The following is a 17,768-nucleotide window of genomic DNA, read 5'->3' as shown; positions in this document are numbered from 1 at the left end:
ACAACCATTTAATAGAGCATTAAATAAAGTACAGGAGGAACATTTGGACTTCTGGATTATGCAACCTGAGATGAAACTACTGAATAGTTCAAAGACAGGTCTGAAAATTTGATTTATGCTCCAACCTTAAACCCAATTAACTACATTTAGTTACAGTCTACAGCAAGTCAAGCAACGGAGAAGAGAATACCATGCTTAGAGTGCAAAGAGCACAAAAGTGTGTCTAGAAAGAGAGCTCTCCTGCTTAGACCTCCTAAGAATCCAATTAATATTACTAGAGAAATCAAAAGTGTAAATGAGCTTATTCTCAGCAGATACAATGGAATATCTTGTGTTGCTAGACTAAAAAATGGAGGGGGAAGGTAAAACTGCATTAAGAAAGATTTTAAAGTAATAAACACAGTACTGTGTATTTGTAAAACAAACATTTTTAAAAAGGAAAATTCAACGCTCAAAAAAGGCAGACATGCTCCATTACAGAACTGTCAAAAACTTCATGCAAATACTTTTACTCTACTGTGTGGAAATGAAAAAAAATATCCAGAGATTTATGATAAATTTCTGTTATTCCTAGTCAGACTGATAATGATGTGGCCTCAATCCCAGAGAAATACAGAAGATGGTCCTCACTTGAAAAAAGGGCAATAGAATCATTTTGGGGAAAGATCCTGGCCCAAATTATAAAAAAAACTTATTTATGGCCAAAAGACTGGGACCCTCATAAAAAATACAGTTTCAATAGCAAATCAAACCCTTGATTCACTATTGTAGGTGCAAAACTCAGCTTCAGCTACGGACTTGCAATGGTATGTATACCATTGTATCTCTTTTGAACTTGCACATTCTTTCCCATTTTCTCCATCTTCATATGCAGTCTGGAATATTCCCTTTGGTTTAATCTCTACAGGATACAGGAAGGAAAGTAGAAAATAGCTGAGAGCACAGAAGAGCTTGTTTGATGTCAGACTGAATTAGCAATCACAGGGTCCTCATCTCATCCACCGTTGTCTAAAGCACCCTACAAACTCTCTGTATTACATAGATGGTTTGACCACCTCATGCATGCCTATTTACCTTTTGAAGACTGCATTCGAGAAAGGTGGTAAGTATTTGGTGTGTTTTTGTGTAACAGCTAGATAAAGACAGCTAGCCTAAGACAGACAGACAGCTTGCAAAGTTATGCATTGCTGTACCTCACGGAGACCCCTCTCCCGCTGCACCCTTAAGCAGTCTCTAAATAATATGGGGATGATTGACATAATCCTAATCACTCACCCTCACAGAGATCAGCGAATCAGAGAAAAAGAACATGGACAGATCCTGAGCGGAGAGAGAAAAGAGCAGGGTATGTTCTCCCTTGTGTGCCAATGCTGGCACGAAAAGAAAGTCTGTCACACCGGCATATCGCACAGAAAACAAACAAATAACTCGGTCCTATCACCCTCTTCCCAGCAGATGGGAACTGTACGCAATACACAGACATCATCCTTTTGTAAGAAAAAACGTTACATGACAACATGGATACTAAATGCACCCCCAGGACTACCCGACCAAACCTTTGAAAAGAGAAAAGTTTTCAGGGATGTTCTTTCTACATTAAACACATGCACATACTGCAAACATACTTTTTGAGCTGTCTTACTTTTGTGAAGAAAATAATGCTGAGCAAATGCAAAATCTAACTCATTTTGCTTTATAGAAAAACTATTTATTACTTCTATTTCATCACACTTTTCCACTTACAAGGAAGAGCTACTTTGGCAAGTTTTAAGTCAATAACTAGAAAGCATAAATTGAGTTTGTCAGGTTAGCAATAACAGGCAGCTGCAGAACAAAGCACAAGAGCAAAATCCTTCCTCCAGAAACAGCATCTGTTGTATACCTTCTGCTGCAAACCTTTGTGTCACTTCGCGTTTCTGAAGGTCCATATTTCACAATGACACTCTAAATTTAAATGACAAAATATGATGCAAGCTCTTTCATGTCTTATTAATAGGGAGTGTTTTACAGTCCTGAGTGGTTTGAAGACATCCATGTAAAGACTTTGAAGTTTTCAAAATTTGCTGCAAAATCCCATATGGGGTATGCAAATGTACCGCTCTTCCCTCATGGCTGCTCCTGATGCTGGCAGGGAGGCACCAATACTGTGACCAGCAGGGCTCAAAGGAAAACACAGTACCCAGAGAGATTATAAACAAACAGGAGGAGAAAGAAAAGCTACCACCTCCTGTAGCCTCATTTTTCAATACAGAATTTAGTAATTAGCACTCACCAAATCCTCAGTGGTTGGTACAGTTTTGGTACTGGGAAATGTCCCAAATAACTCTATGTAGCGCAAGCGTTCAAACTCATGCCAGAGAAGCCATCTTATGAGTTGACTATGTCATTAGAAAGGAAAAGAGCTAAACAAATTGACAGCCCCTTCCTCCACCTCCCAGTGAGGGAAGATTTTTTGTCACCTCTGCACTCAGTGAAGATCTTACAGCTCTCCAGAAATGTCCAGATATCCATACGTTTACCTCCAGAGAGGAAGAGCTGCCCTGAAAGTCTTCCTACTCTTTAATCTCCTCTGTAATATTAGCTGTAAAGAACAGGAGCAAAGCACACTTTACCACTGCTTTCCATGGCAGCTGCGATTCCTTTACAGCAGCAGAGAGGAAGGAACCATCCTTCTTGGGAATAGAGGGTTTAAGAAATGCTGCATATTAATTGGTGCAATTCAAACAATTCAGTACAGTAAAGGTCAAAGGAAAGGCCTTTAGGCTAAGTAAAAGCTCACTGATACAGAAACAATAGGCAATTTTCACTTGACAGTAAGCGTCAGGATAGGCATATTTACAGGAAGACTAAATACACTAAGCAACAAGGATGGAACAAAGAAAATGACAACCCAACAGATGTTAAAGAGCATGCTGTTTCTGCTACGGGCAAAGATAATATATCATGTCAAGCCACAGAGCTACTGACAAAAGATACACCAGCAAATGGATGATTAGATCATGCAATTTCATATGTTCTACTTAAAATATATGCATTTCTTCACAACTTTTAAGGAATGTCTACCATGAGGCATCAGGATCTTTCAGCTGCCATGACCCCTGCTCCGAAATCAATTGAGATTTCGCAAGAAACTACCCTGTACCATCTCAGTGACTTTTTATTATCACAGTACTCTGTGATAATAAAGCTCTGTCAGAAATCTGACTGAGTGCTAGGTTTTTCAGTTCTTGCCCAGTGAAGTTTCAGCTATACCATTAGATATGATAGCTGTCTTTTCTCGGCTACATGGTGGTGGATGTTAGTAGCCAGATGGAGCTCTCTGTGAAGACCCTGGTTCATTTATTCCAGGCAGGAACCGCACACCCTCTGCCCACTCATTCCTACTTAGATACAAATGTGTACAACCTCACACAGAGCTTGTAAATCTGGCATATGCTAGTTAATCAGAGCAAAATCAAGTTCTACATTAAATCCTACCTTAATAGAAAGTTAAAGATGATTGGTTACGTTTAGAATAAACTTAGATGTAAGTAACAGTTCTTGCAGTGGCATTAAACGAGCAATTGTGCCATGTCGTACCTGTTATTCTTGCTTCTTGTAAAAATTCATTGGCTACAAAAATGCAGGACACTTATATCTCACAAATTCACCCAGAATACAGACCACTATGGTAATTTTATCTATATCTATCTGGGAGCACCAGTAAAAATTGCTTTTACACTGGAACTCATCTTTACACATGGAATACACTCATCTTTAAATGTTATACAGTCCTCCCCACCTTACTTAAGATATATGATTTGCACAGCTAATTAAACCGCCTAATTTTGCCACTGCTAATTATATTCTAGTATATGATTTTAATATTGGATTGATTGGTTTTATTTCCACATTAAAAAAAAAGAAAGACTAACAGACTGTGAAGTTTGCAACTCAGTGAAGTTAACGGGCCGGGTGAGACACCCAGGTCACACCTCACCGAGATAAGCTTAATGAGGGAGTTGCAGGTGGTACTGCTGGACCTCTGTGGATTTTTTAGCACTGCAACAGTGTTCCAGCAGCGCTTTGGTGATATTTGGGCAACACTGTTAACTCTGGCAAATTTATCAAGTTTCACTGAAACAAGCACATTAAGCTTGTCTTCCTAAAAATCTCTTGCCTGAGAACAGCAGCCCCTTTGCCTGTCAAGATTAGCAGCAACAATATGAATGTTGATGTAAGAAGTTTGAGTAGCTGCTTTAGGATCTGTCAAAATATCTTGCTGGATGCCTGCTGAACATGCCCAAAAGTGATTTTCAGCCTTCAAACTATTATCATCCAACCAGCTTTTTTCAGAATCTGATATGGGACAAATCTCCAGTCAACCCCATTTATGTGTGAAGTTACCACTTCAAAGTTTTGATACTGAGTCATTTGTAAAGGAAAAGGAACTTCTTTTCCTAGGGGGAAGATGTATGCTCTTCAACTATGGTTGAGTGGATTTTCTATAACCTCAAGCCTCGAGTCAAGTATATCAATTTCAAGACCAAGGAAAAATTGTATTTAAGTAAAAGCAGATTATTATACTAAAACCAAATAAAAATTAGTTTTAATATTAAATCTTGTACTTTCAGGAGAATGCTGGGTAAAAAAATCTTCACATAAACCACAATTACTCTTTCTTACGTAAATAATAAAGTCGCTACTCGCAATTTCTATGTACATTAGTTACATTACAAGAATTAGCAGGCTGCTGAATTGTCAGTTTTTCACATGAGTAAATAATTTAATTAGATTCTAGGACTTGATGTTTTCCATGTAGGATTGAGGGTATCTAATAAGACTTCAATAAAACAATTCTGTGATACTCATTGCAATATTGTAATTGGAAGTAAAAGCATGCGCCTGTCTGGAAACTCTGAGCAGGAAATGCTAGATCTCAGATGAGTAATTTTGACAGTTTTGAAATTGAGCAAAACAGAGCAAGGAGAAAGGAACAAGGAGAAAGAAATTGGCTAAGAGATATTCGGTGAGAAATGCAACTTGGAAAGAATGTCGAGACGACACTAGAGAGATGTTCAAATAAACCAGGGGGTGGGCAAAGGCGTTCTCATGTCTCTAAGTCAGAGGAACTGTCCTATTATTTCTAAAGCGCACAGTGATGCTCTGCTGATATAAATGTGGGGTGCTCCAAGATAGCCGAGAGCTACATACAGCTTGCCAGGATAATTGATTAGTCAGTTTATTTGTCTTCATCCACAGAGGCAGGGATCAGCTTGTGGTCAGAAGAATAATTCTGGTGGTGACAGCCTGTTCTTGGCCGCCTTTCACTTCCCCCCTCTGACATAATTAAACCTGGCCCCCTTCCCATAGTCCTACGATAGAGAAGCAGACACGAAAGCTGCAGCTAGGGGCAGGCTGTCTCTACTGAAGTAACTCATCTGGCCTGCCACCAAAAGGGCTCTAAAGCAAAGGGGCAGCTAGGAGCAGATGCATAAATTTTTTTCTGGGCAGGAGCCTCCCTTCAGTCACTCTTTTTTTCCTCCTAGAAGCTCCTCAAACACAACAATGAGCAGGAAGGGATTTACCGGATGGAAAACTGTGCACAGACAACGTAAGCAGCAGCCTACAGAGAGTCTTGTAGCCCAGCACAGCAGGTGGAGCGTGCACTGCTGCCATACAACACGCACAGTTAGATACAGCAAAACCTGCACCAAATCTTCCATTCTCTGATAGGGGAGTCACTTGAAGGTTAAAACAGGGTCAAGTTATTTCTTGGAAATAATGTTGGTTCATTGTTGTGGTTTAATCTCAGTTGGCAACTAAGCATTTCTTTGCTGCTGTTAGCTCATTTTTCAAAAACATCAAACCTATCTCCCCTTGTCCTTTGAATGGTCTCTTTAGAGAAGTTTCAAGGTACAAAATGTATGGAATTACTATACCATAAGCATTGCTGGCTGCCTCTCTAACTATTTTCTCCCTTTGGTGCCCAATACTAATATTCCCAAAGTAGTATACTATTTTTTCCAGAACATTATATATGATATGCAGACTGTTGAAGAATTTTAAAATAGGGTAAGAAATTTTCATAATGGTTACTGAGCAAAAGAGTCCTCCAAAGATTCAGATTGACACATTTGGATATGATTAAATTCATCCAGAGAATTAAATTTGCATCAAATGAACATAAAGAAATACATAGCATAATCTAGGACTACTCTCTGTGTTTTTGCATGACTAGCATATTTACTGAGGTGTCCTTCAGTAATTCTTATTTTGTCATTATTATTCAACACCATGAAGAGTCTTGCAGTCTTACAAACTGGAGTTTTAAGTTGATTCTATGGGATCCTAAAACTATAAGAAAAAGACTTCATAGATTTCAGCAACAATTTATATAATGCAGGATCATGTTTTATGAATTTAAAATAAAACTGGTGGATGATACAGACGTATTTTTTCCTACAGTCTCATATTGCAAACAGTTTCTAAGGTCCCCTGTTTTTAAAACATGGGACCACAGATAACCTGCAAAACTCAGAGCCAAAACAGTCACAGGCTGAGGTGGGAGTTTTAAAGAAAAAACACTCATGATAAACTTTTTCTTTTATTCCTCACATATATGATTAACACTGATATTAAGACACTTTTCCTTCTAGTCTATATAGAGGTTTAGGGAGATCACTTGCCTACCAGGAGAACATAAGTCAAGATTCTGAATTTCTTAGGCAAACATTATAGGGATTATCCTCCAAGTCAACAGGAATTACACAGTTAAAAAAAAACAAAATGGTGTACTTTTACTCTAAAATCTGTCAAAGAATACAAAACCAAGCAAATAAAAGGACTGGAGTTGTAGAGATATACAAATCCATCCAAATTTAGGTAGTTAAGGCCCAAGTTTCTGGAGATTTTTCAATCATCCGTTTTATTTTACTAAATTGTAAGAAGAAATGCAAGGTGTGTTTCACAGAGATCTTCCGAAATCCACGTGGCTTATCTTCACTGATATGTTGCTTTCCCTGCTAGAACTCCTTAGACCTCCTCAGAATAAGGTAAAATTATCTTTTCTGAACTGTTGTGACAAACTTGCTACAGCAGAATATCATCATTGACATCCATGACGTTAATCTGTCTACTTGTCATTAATAGGGTTCTACCAAGTCTCTCCTATCTCCTCTCACGTCTTTTACCCAGAGGTAATGCTCACCTTTTCCCATTCACGATCGTTGTTCAGTACTATCACCACCAGCCTGGGGTGTGCCTGATAACCATCTGCTGTGAAGGACAAATCTTTACCTTCCCAAGTCACATTCATCATAAACCTAGAAAGCAAGGAAAAAAAGTTCATTGAAAAATTAATGAGCTGTCCAGCAGTTAATGAGCAAGCTAGTTCAGTCACCAGAGCCACCGATGAAATACATGCACCAAATCCTGTTAATGGAGTGAAAAGCCCACGTTTGCAGCATGGGGAGTCTGAGCATTTCAAGCACTGCATGGCAGAAGACAAAGCAAAATACTGTTTACATATGATTTTTAGTGCAGACATCATTTTTAAAACAGCTTCCACATTATGTATGACCTGTACACTTCATGAATAATCTTTCTGGCACTTTGCACAACCTCACCAGTTTTTCAGGACCATTTTAAACATGTCTACATCAGCACTGTATGTAACATTATACTATTGTCTCACTAGAGTAATACTCAGAGGTAAGCGCATCTACTCTGCCTTCACCTGTTTAGACCTCCAAGAGCCCTGCAGCCCTTCCCGACATGGTAGCTATACACAGCATCTTTGTAACTTGGATAAATTCCACTAATGCCTTCAGCCAAACCCAGACATGAAAACTTTGAAGGGGTTGATAATATTTCAGTTTAGTAATTTCAAAAAGAAAAAAGATATATGTTTTAAACTTTTTTGTATTTAGGTTAATTTTGAATGGTTTTCAAAAGATATATAAACTAATTAGCACTTTGAATAGAAAAAAAAATTAGAGGGACTCAGAATAAAATGTACAGAAAAAAGGAGAATTTTTAAAATTTTGTTGAAAATGCCAGTTCAATCCCAAATTTGCTGCCTTTAGACTTACCAGTTTGGGCACTGAATCAATAAAACTGTTTATTTACCACAGGCTCTTTGTTCAGCTACACAGGAGAAGACTTATTCAACAGAAATTTTGTATGAATTTATGTCAACAGAAGGAAATTACTCAGTGCTACAATGAATTTATGTCAACAGAAGGAAATTACTTAGTGCTACAAGAGGTACCGCTCCTAAGACGTCCCACAGTACTGTTGCTTGCTTTCTCCGTTCTGTATTGCCACACTAACCTGCACGTTCTAAGGACAGAATACTACTTCTTATAAGCAATCCTGTCATTAGCAATGATTACATCATCTCTACCGAGTCATTGCTTTGACCTGGACTGTGCCATCAAGGGACACGTATGAACTCTGGTGAATAACACTGTAGGTGGCTCCACACACACCAGCCACGGGCCAGAAGTGTTCAGCAGCCAGACACTGCAGTGGACCTGATCTATCCTGGGGTAGGGATCTCAGTACTCTACTCATCACCTGAGAGACATCCTTCAACTCTACAGAGTCCTATAGCTTTTCTAACCATAGATTTGCCCCTGAAGGTTTTAAATTCCTTATTGAGTTTATACCAATTCTAATATAGTCTACCTAGTTTTTCCATTTCCTGATTAGTATGCATAGTCTTTAATTTCTAACTGTTGCTTTCCATTCATCATTGAACCATGTACCCTCTTTTCCAAAGCATTGTCCTTTTGTTGATTCAGAAATGCCAGCATTCTGGTCATCTAACAAACTTGACTGTCCTCAAAAATAATTTTCTCTCAAAATTTTCCACAGATTTATAACATAAATCCATATTTATATTTGCTCCAGTTCCACATAGCTTCAGTGTTTCTCAGTGAGAACAGATTGTTTCCACGGCTGCAGGGTCAGAAAGAGCGATGAGAAATTGCAGTTTGTATTTAAAGCACAAATACAGGGAACTTACTGCCAAGAGTCTGAACTACCACAGCACATAGGTCAAGCTCCCCGGACTGTGATACTGAAAAAAATCTATCATTTTATACATTATCTGAAATTCCGTCACCTAAGAAAATCAGGCATGACAGAGAAGAGAGTAAAAGGCTGGTATTGGCATTGGTGTTCTTTGGTCACATTGAAAAAAATCAAAACTCCAAACTGTCAATGTGAGCCTGACAGGGCTATCCCACGGGTGAGAGGTAAAACTGCAATTCAAAATCTTGGCGATCCCATGGCACTTCCAGAAGATAATGTGCCCTCCACCCCATATCCATGGTCTGAAGTTAATGGCATTGAATTGCACTGAATTCTCAGTGTATTTCATTGAAAGAAATTCAGTCCAAGCTTTCACCTAGGTGCTCTCCTCCTGGAATTCAACTCAACACTAGTATCATTCGATCCCGCAGACAGATGTGTTTTGAAGGGCATTAAAGTTACTTTAACTATTCGTCATACATCACTCTGTAATGTTTTACTCACAAGAAACTGATACTGGTTTACATGCTTGTTTACTGCTTGTAGCAGTAGTAGTAGCATGGTCTCCTAGTGAATCCGACATAGACAAAATTCTTCAGCTCCACATTCAAAGGAGAAGGCTTTGTATTGACATAGCTGCCTGAAAATCCCAATAGCAGAAGCACACTAAATAAAAATATATAGACCCAGAGACATAACGGCATTGTTATCATCACAGTTACTAATTAAATGTGCACTGCCCTAAACAGCCATGTTAACATAATTCAGCACCGGTTTGACAGCAATTTGTAAATTCACCCATCGTAATAACTCATATTTTGTGACAGACTTTCGGTGTGAAAATTTTCCCCTTGGCAGAACTTCACTTTTCAGTTGAACTAATTTCCCGTATATTACATTTTTTATCCAGCACTGAAAGAGCTTGCTTGGGAATAAGAAGCTTGTTTGCCACCTTGAGAGGAAGTGGCAAACCACCAAACAGAATTTGCTTGTGCATACATGTAAGAAACCAGCATAACTTTCACTCACTGCTAAAAATCAAGTGCATTGTGACCCAAGGAATAAAATGCCCAGGAAGTCACTGCAAGGGGAAAACAAGGACATACTGTGAAAACATGCACTACTTGTATTCGTACTTCTTTGCCCTCCTTCACAGGTTCCCTCCCAATTCATACACATGAAATAACGCCCCCCACAATGAACACATCGTCTCATGGGGCCAGGCAGAAATTACCTCATTTCAAAGCCAAGCATTTTGTCTCCTCCTAAGGGCTGAACCACAAACATGCACGCTGTACTACAGCAGGCTTTTGTGTCCAGTTGGGTTTTTAATTATGTAGCCATTGGTGATTGGACTTGAGTTGAACCCTTCTTTTATGTAGTTTGGCAGGATCACTACCCCAGATTTCAAACACCACTCATCATATTTTGGGATTAATATGCAAATGCCCTAGACTAGAAGCTAGTCAAGGGCCATCACAAGTTGCAGTGCTGTAGCTGCAGTGATGCTCAAGTGCTCCAAAAAGAAAGATGAACCACAGATCTAAACTGAAAAACTGAACTCAGCGTATATTTTTAAACTGTGTGAATGTACCAGACATTTAGTAGTGAAACACATTTTGCAAGTTAAAAAAAAAGTCCCTAATCTGTAAAAGTCTCTTACAATTGTATTGTCTGGGTCATATACAAAGGTATCAGTAAGTGATGCAATCTGAGCTACCCCAGTTTCTCAAATTGCAGCAATAAAAAAAGAACTTCAAAGAGATTCTTGTTTTCCCAAGCACACTCTTCTGTACAAAATTCATCAGCTGCCTGTGTTCTTCAGAAACCAATGCTTACAATCTACATTTCCTTTTGAATTGGCATTTTTCTTCCACAAAGGACAGAAGTCCTGCTCTGCTTTTACTGGCCAAAATCCTAAACTGCTTGTCTCTGTGAAAAACAACCGTGTGTTTTTCTGTTCCTGGTTAGGAAGAGTGAGGAAAAAAAAGTATTTATAATATACATTATTCTTATAGAGTTTTAAGTTTGCCCAAGATTAATTCTGTGCAAGATGTCTTTGGCTTCTGAATTGGTCAAAATATATTTCTGAAGTAGTTTTGGAATTGCATATTCCTGCTCTTAACTAAATGAGGTCCTTGATTGTTTGAGCTCATTACTTTAAGGGGGCAATTCGGCATACACCTTAGATTAGTAGTTAATCTGTTTTTATACCTCATTAATGCTATAACCTTTCCAAAAACATGATAGCAGGAGGCCTTGTGATGGTATTATGACACTGAAGTCTTAATTAACTTTTGCAAACTGAAGTTTGTGAGTAAGATTCCCCAGGTGATACAAGTATGAAAAACGGGATTTTTGGGGACAGAAGTTAAGCTATTCTCACACTGAATCCAAAACAGGTTTTTATCATGCGAAGAACCAAGCCTGTACTATATATTTCAAAACACTTTTAAACATTTATACAATTCTTTTTTGCTTGTCACCTTCCCCAACAGAACTGAAAAGAGAAGTGTTGAAACACCACAGCAGAACACTGTTCCCATTGTATTTACAGCAAACCTTCGAAGCACCAAGGTTACAAACTGCTCTCAAGGTTTCCAACTTAATTTTTATAGACTCAGAAAGATCAAGTAATTCAGGTAAAGCTTCAGATTAGTGCCAAAACTGCAATATTTATCCATGTCAAAATTCTGACTCTATCCAGAAAGACAGAACACATTTGAATAAGGTAGGTTTTCCTACCCTGTAAATATTATACCACAACTTCATTGACTCTAATTTCCATTAACAAATGGGGGAAGACTTTGCCAAAAGGATCAGACCTCAATTTTTAGAAGACCTCACTTTTTAGAAGACCATTTGCTAGGATACAATATTGCTGAAACAGAAACACCTTTCTGGCCAGTCTCCTTACAGAAGACATGGACCTTCTTTGCCCAGAAGGTGTTTGGTAAGGATTTCCTATACCGTGTGAAAACAGTTGAAACCCCAGCAAAGCCACGACCACTCCTGGAGCAGAATCTTTGAGACTTTCTGCTTCTATGTTATACAACAGCAAACATGTTTGCAAGCTATGGGATTTCTTTTGATGTTTACCATATAAATGTATATAGGTATATGCAAGATACACAAGTGTTCCCCTAATAGATGCAAGGATTTGAGAGCAAAAGCAAGAAGGTTTAGTGGATTCTGTGGTGGGCATTTTTTTAAGGAAAAAAAAAACCAACTATGTAAATTATAAAGATCACTTTGTCTCAAACAAAGATTAATCCTAGCCCCGGCTTCATAAACTTCTTTGGGGGATGTGAGAAAACAAACAGCGACAGAACGAAAGCGCAACACTGCACAGGAGAGCAATCCTGTGAAACCAAAGCAGGTGTGATGTCACCTCTGGAACCTCACCAGCGATGGTGCTCAGGGAAGTCCCCACCTGGCAGTACCCTCCACACGCTGTATCTCTAGGATGCCAGGCAGGGAGCATTCTCCCAAATATTCATGTCCTCAGGATGGGCACTCTCACACCCACCCACCTGCGTCCCAGAAGACCCTGCAGCACTACTTTACAATTTATTTCTCCCTTAGAGCAAGCTGAGCTTACTCCCGATCACCCACTAAGAGTAGTGAGCCAAGAGACTTAGCCCCTTGTTTCTCCTTTTCAGGGTAACTTTTGCCACGGGCAACAGCACGTGAACCAGTCCCTGAATCAACTGGCTTCTCCAGGGGAAAGCCAAGCTGAGGGAGAACCCTGGCCAGAAGGCAGGGGAAATGCAGATTTCTGAGACTCATGGGGCTAGAAATAAGTCAAAAACATGGAATACAATCTGGAACCATCCCTCAAAAGCATTGCACAGCCAGGAGGAAGCGCTGCTGTAGAGACAGGATAAAACTAGTCTACACATTGAAGCAGTGGCACTCTGCGCTTGCTGAGGCCAGACAGGTCTACTTATGCTTAAAATAAAACTGAAATACTCTTCTAGAAAGATGCAAGGATCACAGCATTAAAAAGATGTCATACGTAAGAAAATACTTTTACAAATGTGTAAAAATTCAGGGCATCTAGAAAAGACCTGGATTTTAAAAGCTAGCAATTGCATGCATGTACATATACTGACCTAGGAAGTCCTTAGAGCAATGCAATAAATTAAAACTTTTTAATTAATTGATCCCTTAAAAAAAATGCATACAATGTAGTTGTGATAATTATTATACATACAACAAAAAATGCTCTCACCAAAACTAATACAGTAAAAAGTTCCCTCTTCTCCCCTCCAAACTGTTTGTTTTGTTGTTTTCTCCATTTTTCTCTATTTCATGTTTATTTTCTTTCCATCTATCCACTGAAATATGAATGTGAAACTGTCTGTGCTAAGATCAAGTGGTGTAGCTGAGCACAATTAGTAACAGCAGCTGCTTTTCCTACAGAAAGGATCCTTTGGTTTCTCCCCGCCAAGGTTTAAGCCTTCTTCTCCACTAACCTCTTTTTATAACTTTACCGCATCTAGCAATAAATAAATTGCTAGACTTGGGGCGGGAAATGTTTTGAATTCCCAGGGTTACCTTTAAAATCTTCACTCTGGCGGGTGCGAGTGTGATCACATTAGAAACTGCTCCAAGCTCCAGCCTGGCAAAGCACCAGGGGCGGCAGGGCACAGGAGGAGAGCCAGCCAGGGGGGCTGCAGGACAGAGGGGCTGCACACCATACAGGAATTACACCTTTAGAAACCAAACGGGTCGTGCAAGCACCCTCAGCAAACGTCCCGTGGTTTTAAAAGCAAGTTTAGAGACAGGAAGCGCAGGCTGTCTCAGATGCCCTTTCTTCTGATTGCTCTGATATTTGCTCCTTCCTTTTTTGTTTTATAGCGATAATTTTATACAGATTCAGAATTTTAAAAGTAGAAATTCAGGACTCGTCAGGCTCAGGAACAGAGCCAGCTCTGTGATAACAGGCTGGTTTATAATTAGCGTGAAATCCACCTAGTATCCAGCTCCCAAACAGATCACTGGCTGGGAAAAATGTAATGGGTAAGGCAGAGGCATTAATGAAAACATATCACTCCTAAGCTACCTCCGAAGAGAACTTAGTTACTAGACCTGTAAAATAAAGCACGTGGCCTGATAGCTGCAGGTAATGGAAAGCCCACAGGACTACTCGCTGCCACGAGTTCAGACCCACATTTCCTGCCCTTATCCTGCAGCCCAGATCAGAAAAATCAAACTTGGTAAATTCCTCAGGTGCCATCACTGGGGACTATCATTTTTTATTTTGTGCCTTCTTCACCATGGGGCCGTGTTTCAAATCCGTGACAACCGCAAGCAATGAAGAGAAACAGCAGAGACTTAGGGAAATACAGGTTTCATAAAAGAAACTCTCCCCTAAAGAAGGAATTTCCAAACTGAGATTTAAAGCAGATGAAATGCCTCACCACCAACGTATCATCAGTGATATTTCTCTTTCTTCCAAACAGTGTGAACCAACCATTTTAATAATCCAGACAGCCAGCCTGTCTGGGCTTGGCATTCACCCAGCATCATACCTAAAAAAGCAGGAGTGAATCCAAATTTTGTTTTTTCTTTATCTTGAGGCTCCGAACTGCTGAACTTCCTTACTATGATTCTACTGTGAAATTTGAAAGATACTTATCAATAGAAACCCCAAGACAAAATATTTATCATTAAGAAACAGACTTCCTAAGACCATCTATAAAATTAAATCAAGAAACACTGAACATAGAATATATAATGTGTGGTCTGAAGTACATATAGAAATAGGTCTGAAATAGGTCACTATTAAACAAGGTAGCAATGCGTTTTTCAAACAGTGAATCTTTTTTTAGAGGTAATTTTATAACTTAGGCTACGTAGGATTTTATTTTCTAAATTCAAATCCTCCGCAGTGATGCAAGGAGCCTCTTCTTCCTCTTCGTGCCTTCTCCTCCTCCACTTCCCCCAGCCCTCGCTCTCCTGAATATAACTCTGCGACGATACCCTGCTTTGGAGCTGTATCTCTCTCCCTAGGCCTTGAGCCAGCATGGATGAATAAAATTTTGGGAACAATATGCTCAGTGACTGTGAAAAAGGAATGGTATGCCAACTACTTGTACCTCCTGCCAGCTGCTCCTTAAAGCATTAGTTGCCACTAGGTCTGGAAAGTCATTTTGCCCCAGTTCTGCCAGACAAGCGACAAAACTCTTGGGGAGCCCTTCTGAAAGGGGGCAAGGGGAGGGAGCAAAATTAGCAAGGGCCCGGATGCCTGGGAGGTATCCCTGGGAGGGTGCCACAGACTAGCGTAACTCATAAAACACCAGAAGGTTTAGTGAGTTAATGTTATTATTAGAAATAACATTTCATAAAAAGCACTAATATGGTTACATTTTGCTCCACCACCTCAGAAACATCCCAAACCCTTCCCCGTGAACCTGCCTGGCTCCCTGCAAGGGGACGATGTCTGCAGCAGCTCCGTCTCCAAGAACCTTCACTTATATTTTGAATTTCAAGACCTGCTTTCAGCCCTGAAGGCTGGCTCTGCTCAACTCCAGAACAAAGGCCATGCTTGTTCTCATTTAAAATTTTTTTTAATTATCACAAAAAGGGGAAAATATTCTAAAAGCCCCTAATCTGGTAACTGTTTGGTATCTTCTGCTTCCTAAACTGACCTAACCTGGGAGAAAATTCTGATACAGATTTTCTATAATTTTTTTAATCACTTCATCAGTAAACCAGCACCATATCGGGATCTCTTGGGTGGAGTGTTTTCCTCCACAACCCCTCTTTTGTTGCCGGTGAAGTTTAGTTTTACTTTCAGAGGAACATGACAACAGTTTCATTCATTCTGTTCCTGCTGTTTAATGCAACTATATGGAAAATGCCCTCATACTATAGAAGAGGACAATTACAGCACATGAATTACAAGAAGTGCAAATATCTAGTTGTTACTGTTTAAAATCTGTTCATCAGCAGCAGACTTTGTGTATCCCTGTGTACCGATCCAATTGCTACAATACTCTACTGGGTCTCCTGATCAGAAAGCATCCCCACACAAATTAATGAGGCTAAGTGGGATGCTGCCACTGACAAAATTTTTTCTTGTCTTGAGTATCTTTTCTCATTCATTTTTTCATGTTGACAATAATAATTTCTTGTAATCCAGGACTTCTGAAATTAGTTAACATTAAATCTAGGACTGGCAGCTTGGTCTTCATTTGGAGACGCTTGCCTAAATATACTGTCCTCCCTGGAAATGTGCTGCTCCTCGCATCCCTGTGGCCTCAGGGCTCCATGAAGGCTTGCAGCTTTGTTTATGCCTTCAGCCCTTTAGGTGCATCATCCTTGCTTGGATTTGTTTCCGTAGGGCATCATTCACAGTAGCAAAGGAGAAGAATAAGCAAATCTAGCAGCATGCAAAAACTGAAACTTCCTAAAGCTTTAAAGTTACCAAAAATGAAGTACTAAATTTAAAATATACTCAAATTAGCTGTTTCCCTCCACAACACGTAAGCAACGTATGTGACTACTGAAACTTGGGTTACAGTCTCAGATCATCACCCTGTGTGCAAAGCGCTCCTGTGAGCACGCAGTGTCTCCAGTAAAACCGCAGTGGGATCACAAAATGGGAAAGACAAACAAAATATCCTGGAGAGTCTTACATGAAGGTAAATAACATTTGTTTTTCTGCACAGCAAGTATGCTACTAGTGAAAAAGCATTTTGCTTCATATATAATTAGTTAAATAATGATACATCTTCAATCATTCAATAAAGCAGATGATACTTATTTTTCCCAAGTCTTTTGACAGAACTTAAGTGAATAAATCCTCTGTAAATTGGCTGTTGATCTTTGTGCAGGAAAAGATTAAACAGATTTGCTGGATTATTCATCAAACTATTGTGTCCATTTAATACCTGATTTTGCTCAAAAGAAAGCAAAGAAAAATTATCTGTCATTGCTAAAAGCTGGAATCAAAATATTGAACTTGATGAATGAATATCGGGACTAGAGAGAGAGCATACCACTGCCCTCTGAAGAAGACGCTGTCTCGTAGCCATGCTGTAAGCTAACAGGAGCACAACAGCAAGGACAAGAAAATGAACCGTGCGGTAGGCCACGGAAAGACAGCAACGTTAGGTAGCACATTTCAAAACACTGCTCCCACCGAGTCCCTAAGTTTTTAAAGAAGGGTGATTCAGGGCAGGATCAACTAATGCATTTGTATTTGGCACTTCAGACCTCACATTGCTCCTGCTCCCTGGCTCAGTGATGACAAATAAAGGAAACTATGCTTGGGAAGGGTATGAAAGGACAGCCTGCCCAGAGCAGTTTGGACAGCTTTCTAGCCCTACACCTTCACTACCGAAAGTAAGACGAGTCTCTAAATCCTGCGTATTATTTGGTTGTATTTGGAAACTGAATGTAATTAAATGTAAACACCACATGGTAAACGCCTGACTACCTATGAACAGACACATCTTTTTGCTTTTCAGGATAATGACAATAGAGCAACAGCTCTGTCATCCTCATCCATCCCTGTACAGATCAGAGTGGTTGGAAATGTCATTGTGAAATGTATCTCCCAGGGTTATGACTTTTATACACAATATGAGCACTCTTCTAGACAAAGCAGAAGCATTTCTACTCACAAAGCGGCAGCATTTTCCATGACGACTGGCAGGTTTATTTTGTTTTGCTGTTTGTTTGCTTACATGTTTTCCTTTTTTGAGAGAGAGCAAGCATTTGTTAAACTGACATTGTAT

At 39.5% G+C, this 17,768-nt stretch overlaps 1 protein-coding gene across 1 annotated transcript in view; it reads right to left on the bottom strand.

Annotated features, from left to right (window-relative positions):
- Positions 1-17,768, bottom strand: part of GRIN2A (glutamate ionotropic receptor NMDA type subunit 2A) — a 191,255-nt gene that overhangs the window by 59,867 nt on the left and 113,620 nt on the right. Inside the window, exon 4 of the mRNA XM_009281666.2 lies at positions 7,190-7,304. Within this exon, the coding sequence (XP_009279941.2) occupies positions 7,190-7,304 (115 nt within the window). The remainder of the gene's footprint in view (positions 1-7,189; positions 7,305-17,768) is intronic.

This window comes from Aptenodytes forsteri, unplaced genomic scaffold (assembly GCF_000699145.1).
Source record: "Aptenodytes forsteri isolate BGI_AS27 unplaced genomic scaffold, ASM69914v1 Scaffold84, whole genome shotgun sequence".
Classification (NCBI taxonomy): domain Eukaryota; kingdom Metazoa; phylum Chordata; class Aves; order Sphenisciformes; family Spheniscidae; genus Aptenodytes; species Aptenodytes forsteri.
This window is presented reverse-complemented; position numbering and strand designations above follow the sequence as displayed.